The 18432-nt window shown below is 38.3% G+C and overlaps 1 protein-coding gene across 4 annotated transcripts in view; it reads right to left on the bottom strand.

Annotated features, from left to right (window-relative positions):
• Positions 1–18432, bottom strand: part of TTC3 (tetratricopeptide repeat domain 3) — a 141034-nt gene that overhangs the window by 70182 nt on the left and 52420 nt on the right. For all 4 annotated transcript variants that reach the window (XM_082654211.1, XM_082654214.1, XM_082654213.1 and 1 more), the window contains 4 exons: positions 6549–6683; positions 5825–5905; positions 3057–3169; positions 521–641 (listed from right to left, as the gene is read on the bottom strand). In XM_082654211.1, the coding sequence (XP_082510337.1) occupies positions 521–641; positions 3057–3169; positions 5825–5905; positions 6549–6683 (450 nt within the window). The remainder of the gene's footprint in view (positions 1–520; positions 642–3056; positions 3170–5824; positions 5906–6548; positions 6684–18432) is intronic.

Here is an 18432-nt window from a genome sequence, read left to right as displayed (position 1 = left end):
GTCTTTCTAGAACTGGCAAAGAATCCTACGCTTCTGGATATGAGACTAAATTTATATTTTCAGAGTCTTCAAGTACCATTAATAACCATGATGAAAAAACAACGCTATACCTTTCTCTAAGTACAACCAGTACGCCATGCTGCTTATCAGTGCACATTCTGGTCAGGATGCCTGGATTCAAGTCCCAGCTCCACCATTTCCTAGCTGTTTAACCTTGAGCTCAACACTTAACCTCTCTAAATGTAACCTTCCTCATCTGTAAAATGCAAATAATCATAGTGCTCATCACATAGGGTTGCTGTACGGGTTAAAGGTAATGATGAATGGAAGGTGTATGACTGGCACACAGGAAACATTCAATAAACGTTGGTGATTCTCACCAGTCTTTCAAGGGGAAACGCACATGGAGGAGCGGAGGACAGAGTACTCCTACCTGTCTTCTGCTACCTGAGTCAGAGCGCAGAAGCACAGATGAGCTTTTATGGTTAGTAAGATGCTCTCTAGAGAAATAAACGGTTACCTTTATTTTCCCTGGCTGAGTCTCTTCAATAACCACATTACTTGTGGGCCAAGTTAACACTCCAGGAAGACGACAGATCAAGGTTCTTGCTTTCTCGAAATGATTAAGAGCTTCTAGAAATCTAAAGTCATAATTATGAAGAAGGTATTAAAGATGTGACATGAATTTTCATTCCCCACAACAAGGCACAGAGATTTCAAGCTTACTAGGTAAGAGTACATTTGACAAATCACTACACAGAAATATTCAATGTAACCCATATGTTCTTTAAAAAACCAAGACATTATCACTGTTTGCTACAAAGATAATATAAATTAAACACTAATCTACCTGGACACTGGCTTTATTATGGTAGGTGCACACTAGTCCTTTTAAAGTTGTAATTTTTTTTTAAGTTTTCAACAAGTAAAACAGAAAACTGAATAAATTATGGTTGTTCCATTTTTATTTCATTTACTAATCTAATTAGATTCTTGTAGAGCAACAGCAAAGCTCCACTTCAACTAATTAATCATAAATAGGGAAATTTTTTTCACTTGACTCATTTAGAACATCTATAGTAAAACCGATTTGCTGAAAAACTTTTAAAGAAATCGTATATTCTGGACATCTTCAACTATAAAGCAGTGAATTATTTTAACAGAACAAATGTGTATGTAAACTATTTTAACTATAAATATGAAATCTTTCATTTCCAATTTATGGTTTAAATATTAATCTCAATAGAGTCCCACAGTCCGTTCAACAAAAGAATACTAGAATACTGGATCATAAGGTTATCCCAGTCTTTATTCTTCTCTTCAGACTAGAAAATAGAGGGGTCTCTGCTTTCTCCAATCTTGAAATGATTTCCCAATTAAAGAAGTCATTTTTGCCTTTGGGTACAGAAAACTTCACCTGCAGAAAAGCTAGACCAGCATCCACCATAAGACAGTTATAAACAGCAGGACTTTCAACCAGACACTGCACACTGCAACAGCAAAAAACCAGCGTACTGGACACTGAACCACAAACCATATTATTGTGAAATTAAAAGTTAAATGGGTTTCCACAACATTGTAAATCAACTATACTTGAATAAAATAAATTTTAAAAAAATTTAAGTGCCTTTCAAAATGGCAAACACGTCTTCATTTACTACAACCTCCTACACATTTATGTTACGTTCCCAGATCTTGTGATATCCGCATGCGGCCACTGCATTAAACAGGTGTGTCCCAAACAACTTATGCTAAGCTGGAATTAATTTCATTTATTACCCTAGAGGTGACTGCTAAATCCTCACTACCCCTGATCCTTAAAAGAGGTGACCTGGTCAGACAGTAGCTTCAGGAAGTAAAAGAACTTTCTTTAATCTTTAAAGATCTTTAAAGAAGGTTCTAGGCACCCCCTGCGATTGGGTTCCCAAGAATGCCAATGGTCTGATAAAACTTCCTCTAAACAGTTAGATGCAAATTTAAGGATAATTAAAAGTTATGAATGATATTCAATCAGTCAACAATTATTTCTTTATAAAAGTAATCTAACATACCTACCACTATATTGGCTGTAATTCAACTATAGGTTCAGAGGAGAGATTTTTGTTTCTAACTCATAATGTCCTTGAACATATATAAATTTCGTATTAGCGACTTCCCTGGTGGCGCAGTAGTTAAGAATCCGCCTGCCAATGCAGGGGACACAGGTTTGAGCTCTGGTCCCGGAGGATCCCACATGCCGCGGAGCAACTAAGCCCATGCACCACAACTACTGAGCCTGCGCTCTGAAAAGCCCACACAGCACAACGAAGAGTAGCACCTGCTCCCCACAACTAGAGAAAGCCCACACGCAGCAATGAAGACCCAACACAGCCAATAAATAATAATTTAAAAAAAAAATCCTCATACAAGTTTTTTGGGGGAAATGGGTATTTAACCAAAATATTATATAATCACACTTGTAAAGCATTAATTTATACCAATTCAGTCGCCACTTATAAATGACATATACTAAAAGATAAAACATAAAATCCTTTGTGTCAAATTACCCTATTATTTTTTTAATTTATTTTTTATTTTTGGGTCAACGTTGCTGCACATGGGCTTTCTCTAGTTGCGGTGAGTGGGGGCTACTCTTCGTTGCAGCGCACGGGCTTCTCACTGCGGTGGCTTCTCTTGTTGCAGAGCATGGGCTCTAGGTGCACAGGCTTCAGTAGTTGTTGCACACGGGCTTAGTTGCTCCACGGCATGTGGGATCTTCCTGGACCAGGGATCCCCTGCATTGGCAGGCCGATTCTTAACCACTGTGCCACCAGGGAAGTCCAAGTTACTCTATTATTGATTTTCCTATTACATTCAAAATTAGAAAGCACTGGGAACTGAAGTGATTGACCTTACTTTAATAATTAATATCCAAATGCCAGTCCTTAAAGTAAACACAATTATCATAGTGTGCCACAGAGAAGATACCAAAGTAACTCCAGAAAAAGGATCATCATCACATTAGATTTGAAATGAGTAACCAGCCTAGGGCATAAAGTAGTGTGGCTTCTACTAACCTGTTTTTTTTCAAGTACACTTTTCCAATTCCACAGTAAGCCAAGCAATCAAGTCCCTCATTGGGGTAGTGTTCAATCATCCTCTTAAACTGGTTTTCAGCTTCAGATAATTCCTTCAATAGCAATGAGAACAGTGATCACTTACACAAAAAGAGAAATACTGGAACCGATTTTACCTGAAAGTTGATTCCTTTTGTGTAATATTAAAAACAACCGTATATCCTAAAATTTCTATGGCAAAATTATACATTCTGTACTTCATTTTCTTAATAATTACCTAAATTTTGACCATATGGATACTCAAGAGACACAACCAAAATGATCCAGCTCCAGAATGAAAAGCTGGCACTGAAATCAGACAACCAACCAGATGAGCATTTCCTAACACACAGAGGTCACAGCGTGTGCTGGCTAACCCTAAAAGGTGTGCATTCAGGGTAAAAGAGACTGATTTGGATGCAAACACGCCATAACATACATCCTAGTAAGTGCTGCCCCCTTGGGATCACAGGAATTCCAATGATGTTGCCACGATGTTTTGTGACATAAGACGAATGCTCTGCCTTAAAAGCAGCTCTTTAGTAAACTTTACAGAGCTTAGAGTACATTCTTTTGAATATTCTCAACAGTGGAAGCCTCTGGGCTTTGAATGAATATTGTTTTGGAAAAAATCCAAAAGACACTTAGCTCAAAGCAATACTGGCCACTCCACTGTGGGTGAAAAAGGAACTGTCACTACAAAATGGAGTTAAGAAGAAGCTTTGAGGCCAGCTCCAAAGGAGGCATGCCAAAAATGTTTCAGCAAGGACTGTTCTGGAGTGAATATAACTTCCTTCTGGGGACACTCTGAATGATGAAATTCTCTTAAATGTCCAAGTTCTATCGTACCTATTTAGTTTTTTTTTTTAATCAAAAGTAAATCAAAGTAAATAAAAAATGTAATAAACTATTTCGTCAGTTCCGGTAAGGCAAACATGGTAAGAAGCTTACTCTGCCAAGAATAGAAGAATGGAGATCATACAGTCCTGTCTCCAACAATCTACTAGAAAATAGAGTTAGAGATTCCCTAATGAAAGACATTTATCTGTCACATCAAGAACAAGAAAGGGGGGCTTCCCCGGTGGCGCAGTGGTTGAGAGTCTGCCTGCCGATGCAGGGGACACGGGTTTGTGCCACGGGCCGGGAAGATCCCACATATCGCGGAGCGGCTGGGCCCATGAGCCATGGCCGCTGAACCTGCACGTCCGGAGCCTGTGCTCCGCAACAGGAGAGGCCACAACAGTGAGAGGCCCACGTACCGCCAAAAAAAAAAAAATTAAAAAAAAAAGAACAAGAAAGGGGCTTCCCTGGTGGTCAGTGGTTAAGAATCCGCCTGCCAACACAGGGGACACGGGTTTGAACCCTGGTCCGGGAAGATCCCACATGCCACAGAGCAACTAAGCCCATACACCACAACTACTGAGCCTGTGCTCTAGAGACAGCGAGCCACAACTACTGAGTCCACGTGCCACAACTACTGAAGCCCGTGCGCCTAGAGCCCGTGCTCCGCAACAAGAGAAGCCACGACAATGAGAATCCCGCACACTGCAACGAAGAGTAGCCCCTGCTCACCACAACTAGAGAAAGCCCGCGCACGGCAACGAAGACCCAATACAGCCAAAAATAAAAACAAATAAATTTTAAAAAATGACCAACAGCATGTCACAAGGAAAATGAACCTCACGCTCTGTGGACCACTCAGACAGTGGAACATAAAACAACCTGATCCTTATTAGGGAGCAATTAGGGTTAAGCCTCATCTAGCCTAGGAAGCTTGGGGCCCAAGTTGGTAGAAAGGATATATTATTCCTGAGGTAATTCTAGAGCCATTTCAACCTTTATCAAAAACTCGAAGCCATGGAAAGCAAAGTATAATGCTGAGCAGTGCAGGTGAGTAAGCTTTCCAGGAGAGCACTGAAAGACCATGAGTAATGGAAACCATGTGTGCTGACACCCATACACTGATTGCATGTGGTTATGGGAAGCCTGAACTCTAGAAGATAAAACACCCAGGTACTTACTATCCAGAACTAAGAGCTATTAACATTAGCATTCTTTTTATGATTTAAAAAATAAAAAGGCATGACACAAAGTTGAACTCTCCTTTTTTAACCTTCCAAGTCCCATTCCTTTCTTCTATCACTAAATGAAACCATTATATTAAATTTGATGTAGGGCTAGTCCATGTTTTTTTTTACTTTTTCAAGATTCACAGATAGCCATAAACAATATATACTATTGTCCTGTAAGTTTTCCAATTTGCACATAAGTGGTATCACGATGTTACTACATTCTCCAACTTGCCTTTTTACCTCAACATGTTTCCAAAATTTATCATGATATACCAGGTCCTTTACTTTTTATACAAATAAAAGGTAGATTCCCACTGGTAGTCTGGCATAACTTTTTTCTAACGGAAACACAAACTAAATTTTCTTTTCAAAAAGAATCACAAACTAAATTAAATTTAGTTATTTCAGAAAAAATTATCAAGAAAGTACACAGGCAGTGCTCATTAAACTACTGTGATAATCATTTAATGATATACATAAGTCAAATCATTATGCTGTACACCTTAAACTTATACTGTCCATTGTATCTCAATAAAACTGGAAAAGCAAAAAAAAGTACCCAGAAGGAAATACGCCTAAGTGGAAAAACTATTTTAACATACCTTCTAAAATTAATGACATATTTGAATTGTTTATTATCTCTGTTACAAATCTTACCTCAGGTTGTCCTATTCCAAGGAGTGAAATGGCAAGTCCATAGACTACTAAGACGTAGTTAATCATGGCCAGGTTCAGTTGCTGTCAATAAAAATGCTCCAGTTAAACATCTGAACATAATTCTGCCCAATTTGCATCATGCTAACTTGTTAGCCGCAACAGTAAGAGTATAAAAATATCTTACTAATCACTGTGGGACAAAGACCAAACAAAATTAGAAAATACATTTTGCAAAGATATGCAGTTATCTTGCTATCAAGTATCTAAAACACAGAATCACTGTCTCAGAGTTCCTTGAAGGCATGGTTCATAACAGAATAACTGATGTCATATTCTTTTGCATATTAATGGAATGAGTAACAGACTAAGGTATTTGCTCTCTTACAACCTTGCATATTTACCCAGCTAATACTTTCTTTGTGGATGAAAAGATGTGACTAAAGTGAGTCCAAATTCTCGACTTAGTGCTCTAATGAGATAAAAAGCCAAGAGTTCTAATGAACACCAGCTATAGTGCAAGGAGAGAGTCTAAACCTGGCTTCTATACCGACTGCAACCATAAAGGCTGAATCAGAGCATTATCTGCTTCTCACAACCTGGAGTAAATTCACCTGATCTCAGCAAGACGATACATTAGTACAATGAAGTCAAAGTGTTGGTTCCCTTCTACATTCATCTGAAACGCATTAGCACTGGTAAACAAGTTACCAGGAGGCAAGTTCACCTTTATTTTTTGAGGATCTAAACCATTGAGCAACTCTGTGAAGGCCTGGGCAGCACTGCGGCAGCGCTGCTCCAACAAAGCCGTGTAACCATCCTGGATTAAGCTTCTCAGCATTTTCATTATATTAGCAAAATCCTGCAAAAAAGAAATTCTTTTTCAGTAAACCAGAGCTACACATGCTTAGTCTAAAACTTAAGATGCCAACGGTCATCATTGGGCAGTTATACTTTATAACTGATCATAAAATATGTAAATACCCAAAGCTACCCCGTATGGATTATACTCCTTTCTCAGCACAGCACGATTAAAGTGGAAATTAAAAGGTACTGCTTCCCCATCTTGATCCCAACACTTCTAGTGCTGCCCATGACAAAGAAGGGGGGTTCACTTTACACTACACGGTGCTAAGCTGTACTCACTTTTCCAGGCTAACCAGACAGTATTTGGACGTCTTAACAGCTCAAATGGAGAACATCAGCCATCATTTAAATAAGTAAATTGTTTGGCTGAGACTTGAACAATTAGACAAATAAGAACAAGCAATCAATTTCCTGGTCACTACCAGATTTTAACAACTGCCCTCATGCCCTGGAACAAACCTAAATTCTCAGCAAGAAACGGTTATTTCAATCTGTAGCTCTACTCCTGCCTAACATGTACCTGAATATAACTAGATAATATTATCGGGAGAGATATTACTAGGTTACATGCAAAGAGAAGAGAATAAGGAAAACAGCTGCTATAATGTACCCTGAAATAAAGCGAGAAAAAAACTTTACAATTTGAATATACGTGAGCACATACATTATAATTTGCATTCAGATTTTAGTTACATGGCAATAGCTATAGGCCACAAAAGTTCCATAAAGACTGGAGAGACGAGCCTGGAGGCTAAGCCAGATCTCCCCACACCTTGCCATACATGTGTACACCGTTCAAGGGAGCAGAAAATGCAAATATTTGCGTGACATTCCTCACTGTTCCTCATGATAAGGATCCAAAAGGAGACCCCACTGCACAAAACGCAGAGGGAAAAGCAGTCTGGTCACACATAAAAGCTGCCTAGTGCTTTTCATCCAATGAATCAAAGTTTAGGAGAACTTTCCCCCCAGAAAACACATGGAAAAGAGCAGCTCTCAGGTAAACTTGGTATTTGCTATACAGTATTTAAAAAGTTCAACGATCGCCATATTAATGTTAAGGTAAGAATTTTAACAGTTATAGAAGACGATGTGCTATCCCCACACACACTAGTTTATTATTTATTATTCAGCCTTGGATGTACTGATTCCATTCTAATCTCTTTCATTCTAGAAAACAAATCCATTTGCCTCATGTTTCCATTGGAAATTATTTCTCTCAAAACAGTACAAACAAATGGTCTGTACTGAAAGCTGCATGAGAGCGGGCTGAATGGCAATGCCAGTCTTCAGCGTATGCAGGGGCCTAAAGTAAAGTGTGTTAAATGAACAAATCAAGGCTCAAAAATAACCATCATTTTTATTTAAATACTCTTTTGTCTTTACAGGCTGTCGTTACAATGTAAGCCCATCACAGTTTTTAGAATCAGTAAAATCAATATAAAATGACAATTTTAAAATCACCAACTGTTAGAAATACTAAAAATGCTTTTATGCAACTAATTAGAAAGCTGTTGAAACCGATTAGGAAACTGATTAAAAAGGCTTAACATGCTTCATTCCAAGAGTCCTTAATAAGCTATCTGTCATATATACCTAACATAGTTAACAGAAGCTTAAAATGACCCAGATATTAAAATGAGTGTTGTGTTTCATGTTAATATACATTGGGGGGGGGTAAAATTTAAATCCAACATTTTATTTTAGAAGAAATAGAACTGTGTTTACATAAAGCACTGAAGTGTCAGAGCAGACTCACATGAACCACATTTAACCAAAAGAAACAATCTTTCACTGACAATACACAGTCTACAGGTATTCAATGACTGGAAGAGTGATTAGCCATGGTTCTATAAATTCTGGATTCTGTACAGGTTTCTATTTCTTCTTGAGTCAGTTTTTATAAGCTGGATTGTTCTAGGAATTTGTTCATTTCATCTACATACGTTTTCAAATTTCGTGGTATAATGTTGGTCATAATAGTATTTTGATATAGTATTTGTAATACTGAAGCGTCTGTAGTAATGTATCCTTTTTCATTCTTTTTTTAAAAATATTTATTTATTTGGCGGCGCTGGGTCTTAGTTGCGGCATGTGGGATCTAGTTCCCTGACCAGGGACTGAACCCGGGCCCCCTGCATTGGGAGCCCAGAGTCTTAGTGACTGGCCCACCAGGGAAGTTTCCTTTTTCATTCTTGAAATTGTTTTATTGTGTCTTCTTTTCTTCCTTTCTTAATCAGTTTCCATACTGATATGTAAATTTTATTTATATTGTTAAAGAATCAACTTTTAGCTTTGTGGATTCTTCTTTATAAGTTGTTCCATTTTCATTATTTTCTTTTTTTTAGGAATTTTATTATATTTTTTTATATAGCAGGTTCTAATTAGTTATCCATTTTATACATATTAGCGTATATATGTCAATCCCAATCTCCCAATTCATCACACCACCCCCATCCCCGCCACTTTCCCCGCTTGGTGTACATACGTTTGTTCTCTACATCTGTGTCTCAATTTCTGCCCTGCAAACTGGTTCATCTGTATCATTTTTCTAGGTTCCACAAATATGCATTAATATACGATATTTGTTTTTCTCTTTCTGACTTACTTCACTCTGTATGACAATCTCTAGATCCATCCACGTTTCTACAAATGACCCAATTTCCTTCCTTTTCATGGCTGAGTAATATTGCATTGTATATATGTACGACATCTTCTTTATCCACCCAACTGACGACGGGCATTTAGGTTGCTTCCATGTCCTGGCTATTGTAAATAGTGCTGCAATGAACATTGGGGTGCATGTGTCTTTTTGAATTATGGTTTTCTCAGGGTATATATATGCCCAGTAGTAGGATGGCTGAGTCATATGGTAATTCTATTTTTAGTTTTTTAAGGAACCTCCATACTGTTTCTCCATAGTGGCTGTACCAATTTACATTCCCACCAATGGTGCAAGAGGGTTCCCTTTTCTCCACACCCTCTCCAGCATTTGCTGTTTGTAGATTTTCTGATGATGCCCATTCTAACTGGTGTGAGGTGATACCTCATTGTAGTTTTGACTTGCATTTCTCTAAAAATTAGTGATGTTGAGCAGCTTTTCATGTGCTTCTTGGCCATCTATACACGTCTTCTCTGGAGAAATGTCGATTCAGGTCTTCTGCTCATTTTTGGATTGGGTTGTTTGTTTTTTTAAAATGGAGCTGCATGAGCCATTTATATATTTTGGAGATTACTCCTTTGTCCACTGATTTGTTTGTAAATGTTTTCTCCCATTCTGAGGGTTGTCTTTTCGTCTTGTTTGTACTTTGCTTTGCTGTGCAAAAACTTTTAAGTTTCATTAAGTCCCATTTGTTTTTTTTTTTTTTCTTTCCAATACTCTAGGAGGTGGATCAAAAAAGATCTTGCTGTGATTTATGTCATAGAGTGTTCTTCCTATGTTTTCCTCTAAGAGTTTTATAGTATCCGGTCTTACATGTATGTCTCTAATCCATTTTGAGTTTATTTTTGTGTATGGTGTAAGGGAGTGTTCTAATTTCATTCTTTTACAGGTAGCTGGCCAGTTCTCCCAGAACCACTTATTGAAGAGACTGTCTTTTCTGCACTGTATATCCTTGCCTCTTTTGTCATACATTAGTTAACCATAGGTGCATGGGTTTATCTCTGGGCTTTCCATCGTGTTCCATTGATCTACATTTCTGTTTTTGTGCCAGTACGATATTGTCTTGATTACTGTAACTTTGTAGTTTGGTCTAAAGTCAGGGAGACTGGTTCCTCCAGCTCCGATTTTTTCGCTCAAGACTGCTTTGGCTATTCGGGGCCTTTTGTGTCTCCATACAAATTTTAAGATTTTTTGTTCTAGTTCTGTAAAAAAATGCCATTGGTAATTTGATAGGGATTGCATTGAATCTGCAGATTGCTTTGGGTAGTGTAGTCATTTACACAATACTGATTCTTCCAGTCCAAGAACATGGTATATCTCTCCATCTGTTTGTATCATATTTATTTCATCAGCGTCTTACAGTTTTCTGCATACAGGTCTTCTGTCTCCCCAGGTAGGTTTATTCCTAGGTATTTTATTCTTTTTGTTGCACTGGTAAATGGGAGTATTTCCTTAATTTCTCTTTCAGATTGTTCATCATTAGTGTATAGGAATGCAAGAGATTTCTGTGCATTAATTTTGTATCCTGCAACTTTACCAAATTCATTGATTAGCTCTAATAGTTTTCTGGTGGCATCTTTAGGATTCTCTATTTATAGTATCATGCCATCTGCAAACAGTGAGCTTTACTTCTCCTTTTCCAATTTGTATTCCTTTTATTTTTTTTCTTCTCTGATTGCCGTGGCTAGGACTTCCAAAACTATGTTGAATAACAGTGGCGAGAGTGGACATCCTTGTCTTGTTCCTATCTTAGAGGAAATGCTTTCAGTTTTTCACCATTGTGAGTGGTGTTTGCTGTGGGTTTGTCATATATGGCCTTTATTATGTTGAGGTAGGTTCTCTCTATGCCCACTTTCAGGAGAGTTTTTATCATAAATGGGTGTTGAATTTTGTCAAAAGCTTTCTCTGCATCTATTGAGATGATCATATGGTTTTTCTTCTTCAGTTTGTTAACATGGTGTATCACATTGATTGATTTGCATATACTGAAAAATCCTTCCATCTCTGGGATAAATCCTACTTGATCATGGTGTATGATCCTTTTAATGTGCTGTTGGATTCTGTTTGCTAGTATTTTGTTGAGGATTTTTGCATCTATATTCATCAGTGCTCTTGGTCTGTAATTCTCTTTTTTTGTAGTATCTTTGTCTGGTTTTCATATCAGGGAGATGGTGGCCTCATAGAATGAGTATGGGAGTGTTCCTTCCTCTGCAATTTTTTGGAAGAGTTTGAGAAGGGTGGGTGTTAGCTGTTCTCTAAATGTTTGATAGAATTCACCTGTGAAGCTATCTGCTCCTGGTCTTTTGTTTGTTGAAAGATTTTTAATCACAGTTTCAATTTCATTACTTGTGATTGGTCTGTCCATATTTTCTATTTCTTCCTGGTTCAGTGTTGGAAGGTGATGCTTTTCTAAATATTGGTCCATTTCTTCCAGGTTGTCCGTTTTATTGGCATGAAGTTGGTTGTAGTAGTCTCTTAGAACGCTTTGCATTTCTGCGGTGTCTGTTGTAACTTCTCCTTTTTCATTTCTAATTTTAATGATTTGAGTCCTCTCCCTCTTTTTCTTGATGAGTCTGGCTAACGGTTTATCAATTTTGTTTATCTTCTCAAAGAACCATCTTTTAGTTTTATTGATCTTTGCTACTGTTTTCGTTGTTTCCATTTGATTTATTTCTGCTCTGATTTTTTTTTTAACATCTTTATTGGAGTATAATTACTTTACAATGGTGTGTTAGTTTCTGCTAACAAAGTGAATCAGTTATACATACACGTATGTTCCCATAGCTCTTCCCTCTTGAGTCTCCCTCCCTCCCACCCTCCCTATCCCACCCCTCTAGGTGGTCAAAAACCACCAAGCTTCTCTCCCTGTGCTATGTGGCTCCTTCCCACTAGCTATCTATTTTATGTTTGGTAGTGTATATATGTTCATGCCACTCTCTCACTTTGTCACAGCTTACCCTTCCCCATCCCCATATCCTCAAGTCCATTCTCTAGTAGGTCTGTGTCTTTATTCCCGTCTTACCCCTAGGTTCTTCATGACCTTTTTTTTTTTCTTAGATTCCATATATATGTGTTAGCATATGGTATTTGTTTTTCTCTTTCTGACTTACTTCACTCTGTATGACAGACTCTGGGTCCATCCACCTCACTAAAAGTAACTCAACTTCCTTTCTTTTTATGGCTGAGTAAGATCCGATTGTATATATGTGCCACATCTTCTTTATCCATTCATCAGTTAATGGACACTTTGGCTGCTTCCATGTCCTGGCTATTGTAAATAGGGCTGCAATGAACATTGGGGTGCATATGTCTTTTTGTATTATGGTTTTCTCAGGGTATATGCCCAGTAGTGGGATTGCTGGGTCATATGGTAATTCTATTTTTAGTTTTTTAAGGAATCTCCATACTGTTCTCCATAGTGGCTGTATCAATTTGCATTCCCACCAACAGTGCAAGAGTGTTCCCTTTTCTCCACACCCTCTCCAGCATTTATTGTTTCTAGAATTTTTGATGATGGCCATTCTGACCGGTATGAGACGATATCTCACTGCAGTTCTGATTTGCATTTCTCTAATGATTAATGATGTTGAGCATTCTTTCATGTGTTTGCTAGCAATCTGTATATCTTCTTTGGAGAAATGTCTATTTAGCTCTTCTGCCCATTTTTGGATTGGGTTGTTTGTTTTTTGTTATTGAGCTGCATGAGTTGGTGGTAAATTTTGGAGATTAATCCTTTGTCAGTTACTTCATTTGCAAATATTTTCTCCCATTATGAGGCTTGTCTTTTGGTCTTGTTTATGGTTTCCTTTGCTGTGCAAAAGCTTTTAACTTTCATTAGGTCCCATTTGTTTATTTTTGTTTTTATTGATTTATGTCATAGAGTGTTCTGCCTATGTTTTCCTCTAAGAGTTTGATAGTGTCTGGCCTTACATTTAGGTCTTTAATCCATTTTGAGTTTATTTTTGTGTATGGTGTTAGGGAGTGTTCTAATTTCATACTTTTAAATGTACCTGTCCAGTTCTCCCAGCACCACTTATTAAAGATGCTGTCTTTTCTATATTCTTGCCTCCTTTATCAAAGATAAGGTGACCATATGTGCGTGGGTTTATCTCTGGGTTTTCTATCCTGTTCCATTGATCTATATTTCTGTCTTTGTGCCAGTACCATATTGTCTTGATTGCTGTAGTTTTGTAGTATAGTCTGAAGTCAGGGAGCCTGATTCCTCCAGCTCCATTATTCATTCTCAAGATTGCTTTGGCTATTCAGGGTCTTTTGTGTTTCCATACAAATTGTGAAATTTTTTGTTCTAGTTCTGTGAAAAATGCCAGTGGTAGTTTGACAGGGATTACATTGAATCTATAGATTGCTTTGGATAGTAGAGTCACTTTCACAATGTCGATTCTTCCAATCCAAGAACATGGTATATCTCTCCATCTATTTGTATCATCTTTAATTTCTTTCATCAGTGTCTTATAATTTTCTGCATACAGGTCTTTTGTCTCCTTAGGTAGGTTTATTCCTAGATATTTTATTCTTTTTGTTGCAATGGTAAATGAGAGTGTTTTCTTAATTTCACTTTCAGATTTTTCATTATTAGTGTATAGGAATGTCAGAGTTTTCTGTGCATTAATTTTGTATCCTGCTACTTCACCAAATTCATTGATTAGCTCTAGTAGTTTTCTGGTACCATCTTTAGGATTCTCTATGTATAGTATCATGCCATCTGCAAACAGTGACAGCTTTACTTCTTCTTTTCCAATTTAGATTCCTTTTATTTCTTTTTCTTCTCTGATTACTGTGGCTAAAACTTCCAAAACTATGTTGAATAATAGTGGTGAGAGTGGGCAACCTTGTCTTGTTCCTGATCTTAGTGGAAACGGTTTCAGTTTTTCACCATTGAGGACTATGTTGGCTGTGGGTTTGTCATATGTGGCCTTTATTATGTTGAGGAAAGTTCCCTCTATGCCTACTTTCTGTAGGGTTTTTATCATAAATGGGTGTTGAATTTTGTCAAAAGCTTTCTCTGCATCTATTGAGATGATCATATGGTTTTTCTCCTTCAATTTGTTAATATGGTGTATCACCTTGATTGATTTGCATATATTGAAGAATCCTTGCATTCCTGGAATAAACCAAACTTGATCACAGTGTATGATCCTTTTAATGTGCTGTTGGATTCTGTTTCCTAGTATTTTGTTGAGCATTTTTGCATCTATGTTCATCAGTGATATTGGCCTGTAGTTTTCTTTCTTTGTGACATCTTTGTCTGGTTTTGGTATCAGGGTGATGGTGGCCTTGTAGAATGAGTTTGGGAGTGTTCCTCCTTCTGTTATATTTTAGAAGAGTTTGAGAAGGATAGGTATTGGCTCTTCTCTAAATGTTTGATAGAATTCGCCTGTGAAGCCATCTGGTCCTGGGCTTTTGTTTGTTGGAAGATTTTTAATCACAGTCTCAATTTCAGTGCTTGTGATTGGTCTGTTTATATTTTCTATTTCTTCCTGGTTCTGTCTCGGCAAGTTGTGCATTTCTAAGAATTTGTCCATTTCTTCCAGGTTGTCCATTTTATTGGCATAGAGTTGCTTGTAGTAATCTCTCATGATCCTTTGTATTTCTGCAGTGTCAGTTGTTACTTCTTTTTCATTTCTAATTCTATTGATTTGAGTCTTCTCCCTTTTTTTCTTGATGAGTCTGGCTAATGGTTTATCAATTTGGTTTATCTTCTCAAAGAACCAGCTTTTAGTTTTACTGATCATTGCTATTGTTTCGTTCATTTCTTTGTTATTTATTTCTGATCTGATCTTTATGATTTCAATCCTTCTGCTAACTTTGGGGTTTTTTTGTTCTTCTTTTTCTAATTGCTTTAGGTGCAAGGTTAGGTTGTTTATTTGAGATGTTTCCTGTTTCTTAAGGTAGGATTGTATTGCTATAAACTTGCCTCTTAGAACTGCTTTTGCTGCATCCCATAGGTTTTGGATCATCGTGTTTTCACTGTCATTTATCTCTAAGTATTTTTTGATTTCGTCTTTGATTTCTTCAGTGATCTCTTGGTTATTTAGTAACATAGTGTTTAGCCTCCATGTGCTTGTGCTTTTTACTTTTATTTTCCCTGTAACTGATTTCTAATCTCAGAGTGTTGTGGTCAGAAAAGATGCTTGATATGATTTCAGTTTCCTTAAATTTAATGAGGCTTGATTTGTGACCCAAGATCTATCCTGGAGAATGTTCCATGCGCACTTGAGAAGAAAGTGTAATCTGCTGTTTTTGGATGGAATGTGTTATAAATATCAATTAAGTCTCTCTGGTCTACTGTGTAATTTAAAGCTTGTGTTTCCTTACTAATCTTTTGTTTGGATGATCTGTCCATTGGTGTAAGTGAGGTGTTAAAGTCCCCCACTATTATTGTGTTACTGTTGATTTCCTCTTTTATAGCTGTTGGCAGTTGCCTCATGTATTGTGGTGTACCTATGTTGGGTGCATATATATTTATAATTGTTATATCTTCTTCTTGGATTGATCCCTTGATCATTATGTAGTGTCCTTCCTTGTCTCTTGTAATATTCTTTATTTTGAAGTCTATTTTATCTGATATGAGTATTGCTACTCCAGCTTTGTTTTATTCCCATTTGCATGGAATATCTTTTTCCATCCCCTCACTTTCAGGCTGTATGTGTCCCTAGGTCTGAAGTAGGTCTCCTGTAGACAGCATATATATGGGTCTTCTTTTTGAGTCCATTCAGCAAGCCTGTGTCTTTTGGTTGGAGCATTTAATCCATTCATGTTTAAGGTAATTCTCGATATGTATGTTCCTATTACCATTTTCTTAATTGTTTTGGGTTTGTTTTTGTAGGTCCTTTTCTTCTCTTGTGTTTCCCACTTAGAGAAGTTCCTTTAGCATTTGTTGTAGAGCTTGTGTGGTGGTGCTGAATTCTCTCAGCTTTTGCTTGTCTGGAAAGCTTTTGATTTCTCCATTGAATCAGAATGAGATCCTTGCCGGGTAGAGTAATCTTGGTTGTAGGTTCTTCCCTTTCATCACTTTAAATGTGTCATGCCACTCCCTTGTGGCTTGTAGAATTTCTGCTGAGAAATCAGCTGTTAACCTTATGAGAGTTCCCTTGTATGATATTTGTCATTTTTCCCTTGCTGCTTTCAATAATTTTTCTTTGTCTTTTATTTTTGCCAGTTTGATTACTATGTATCTTGGTGTGTTTCTCCTTGGCTTTAACCTGTATGGGACTCTCTGCACTTCCTGGACTTGGGTGGCTATTTCCTTTCCCATGTTCGGAAAGTTTTCAACTATAATCTCTTCAAATATTTTCTTGGGTCCTTTCTCTCTCTCTTCTTCTTCTGGAACCCCTATAATGCGAATGTTGTTGCGCTTAATGTTGTCCCAGAGGTCTCTTAGGATGTCTTCATTTCTTCTCATTCTTTTTTCTTTATTCTGTTCCACAGCAGTGAATTACACCATTCTGTCTTCCAGGTCACTTATCTGTTCTTCTGCCTCAGTTATTCTGCTACTGATTCCTTCTAGTGTAGTTTTCATTTCAGTTATCGTATTGTTCATCTCTGTTTGTTTGTTCTTTAATTCTTCTTCTAAGTCTTTGTTAAACATTTCTTGCATCTTCTCAATCTTTGCCTCCATTCTTTTTCCGAGATTCTGGATCATCTTCACTATCATTATTCTGAATTCTTTTTCTGGAAGGTTGCCTGTCTCCACTTCATTTATTTATTTTCCTGGGGTTTTATCTTGTTTCTTCATCTGGTACGTAGCCCTCTGCCTTTTCATCTTGTCTGTCTTTCTGTGAATGTGGTTGTTCTTCCACAGGCTGCAGGATTGTAGTTCTTGCTTCTGCTGTCTGCCCTTTCTTGGATAAGGCTATCTAAGAGGCTTGTGCAAGTTTCCTGATGGGAGGGACTGGTGGTGGGTAGAGCTGAGTGTTGCTCTGGTGGGCAGAGCTCAGTAAAACTTTAATCCTCTTGTCTGCTGATGGGTGGGGCTGGGTTTCCTCCCTGTTGGTTGTTTGGCCTGAGGTGACACAACATTGGAGCCTACCCAGGCTCTTTGGTGGGGCTAATGGAGGACTCTGGGAGGGCTCACGCCAAGGAGTACTTCCCAGAACTTCTGCTGCCAGTGTCCTTGTCCCCACGGTGAGCCACAGCCACCCCCCGCCTCTGCAGGAGACCCTCCAACACCAGCGGGTAGGTCTGGTTCAGTCTCCTATGGGGTCACTGCTCCTTCCCCCGGGTCCCGATGCGCACACTACTTTGTGTGTGCCCTCCAAGAGTGGATCTCTGTTTCCCCCAGTCCTGTCGAAGTCCTGTAATCAAATCCCACTAGGCTTCAAAGTCTGATTCTCTAGGAATTCCTCCTCCCGTCGCCGGACCCCCAGGTTGGGAAGCTTGATGTGGGGCTCCAGGTGGTGGACTTCTGTGGTATTAGTGTTCTCCAGTCTGTGAGTCACCCACCCAGCAGTTGTGGGATTTGATTTTATTGTGATGGCACCCTTCCTACCATCTCACTGTTGCTTCTCCTTTGTCTTTGGATGTGGGATATCTTTTTTGGTGAGTTTCAGTGTCTTCCCATCAATGATTGTTCAGCAGTTAGTTGTGATTCCGGTGTTCTCGCAAGAGGGAGTGAGAGCACGTCCTTCTACTCCACTACCTTGAACCAATCTCCTTCACTATTTTCTACTTTGTAATTTCCTTCTACTTTCTTTGGGTTTTTTTTCCCTGCTCTTGGAATGAATGCATCACTAATCTAAAAGTCTTTATTCCTTTAATACATACATTTAGCTTGATAAATTTCCTTCAAAGTAATATCAAAGTTGTACCCCTTGCATTTTTTTATTGAGAGGGAAGTACAGAGATTTCCATATACTCCTTTGCCCCTTACATGAATAGCTTCCCCCATCATCAAAATCACTCCTCAGGATGGTATATTGGGTTGGCAAAAAAGTTCCTTCAGGGGGCTTCCCTGGTGGCACAGTGGTTGAGAGTCCGCCTGCCGAGGCAGGGGACACGGGTTTGTGCCCCGGTCTGGGAAGATTCCGCATGCTGCGGAGTGGCTGGGCCCGTGAGCCATGGC

This window comes from Grampus griseus (genome assembly GCF_964374135.1).
Source record: "Grampus griseus genome assembly, chromosome: 5".
Lineage (NCBI taxonomy): Eukaryota > Metazoa > Chordata > Mammalia > Artiodactyla > Delphinidae > Grampus > Grampus griseus.
Note: the sequence above shows the minus strand (reverse complement) of the source record. Positions and strands in the feature narration are given on the sequence as shown.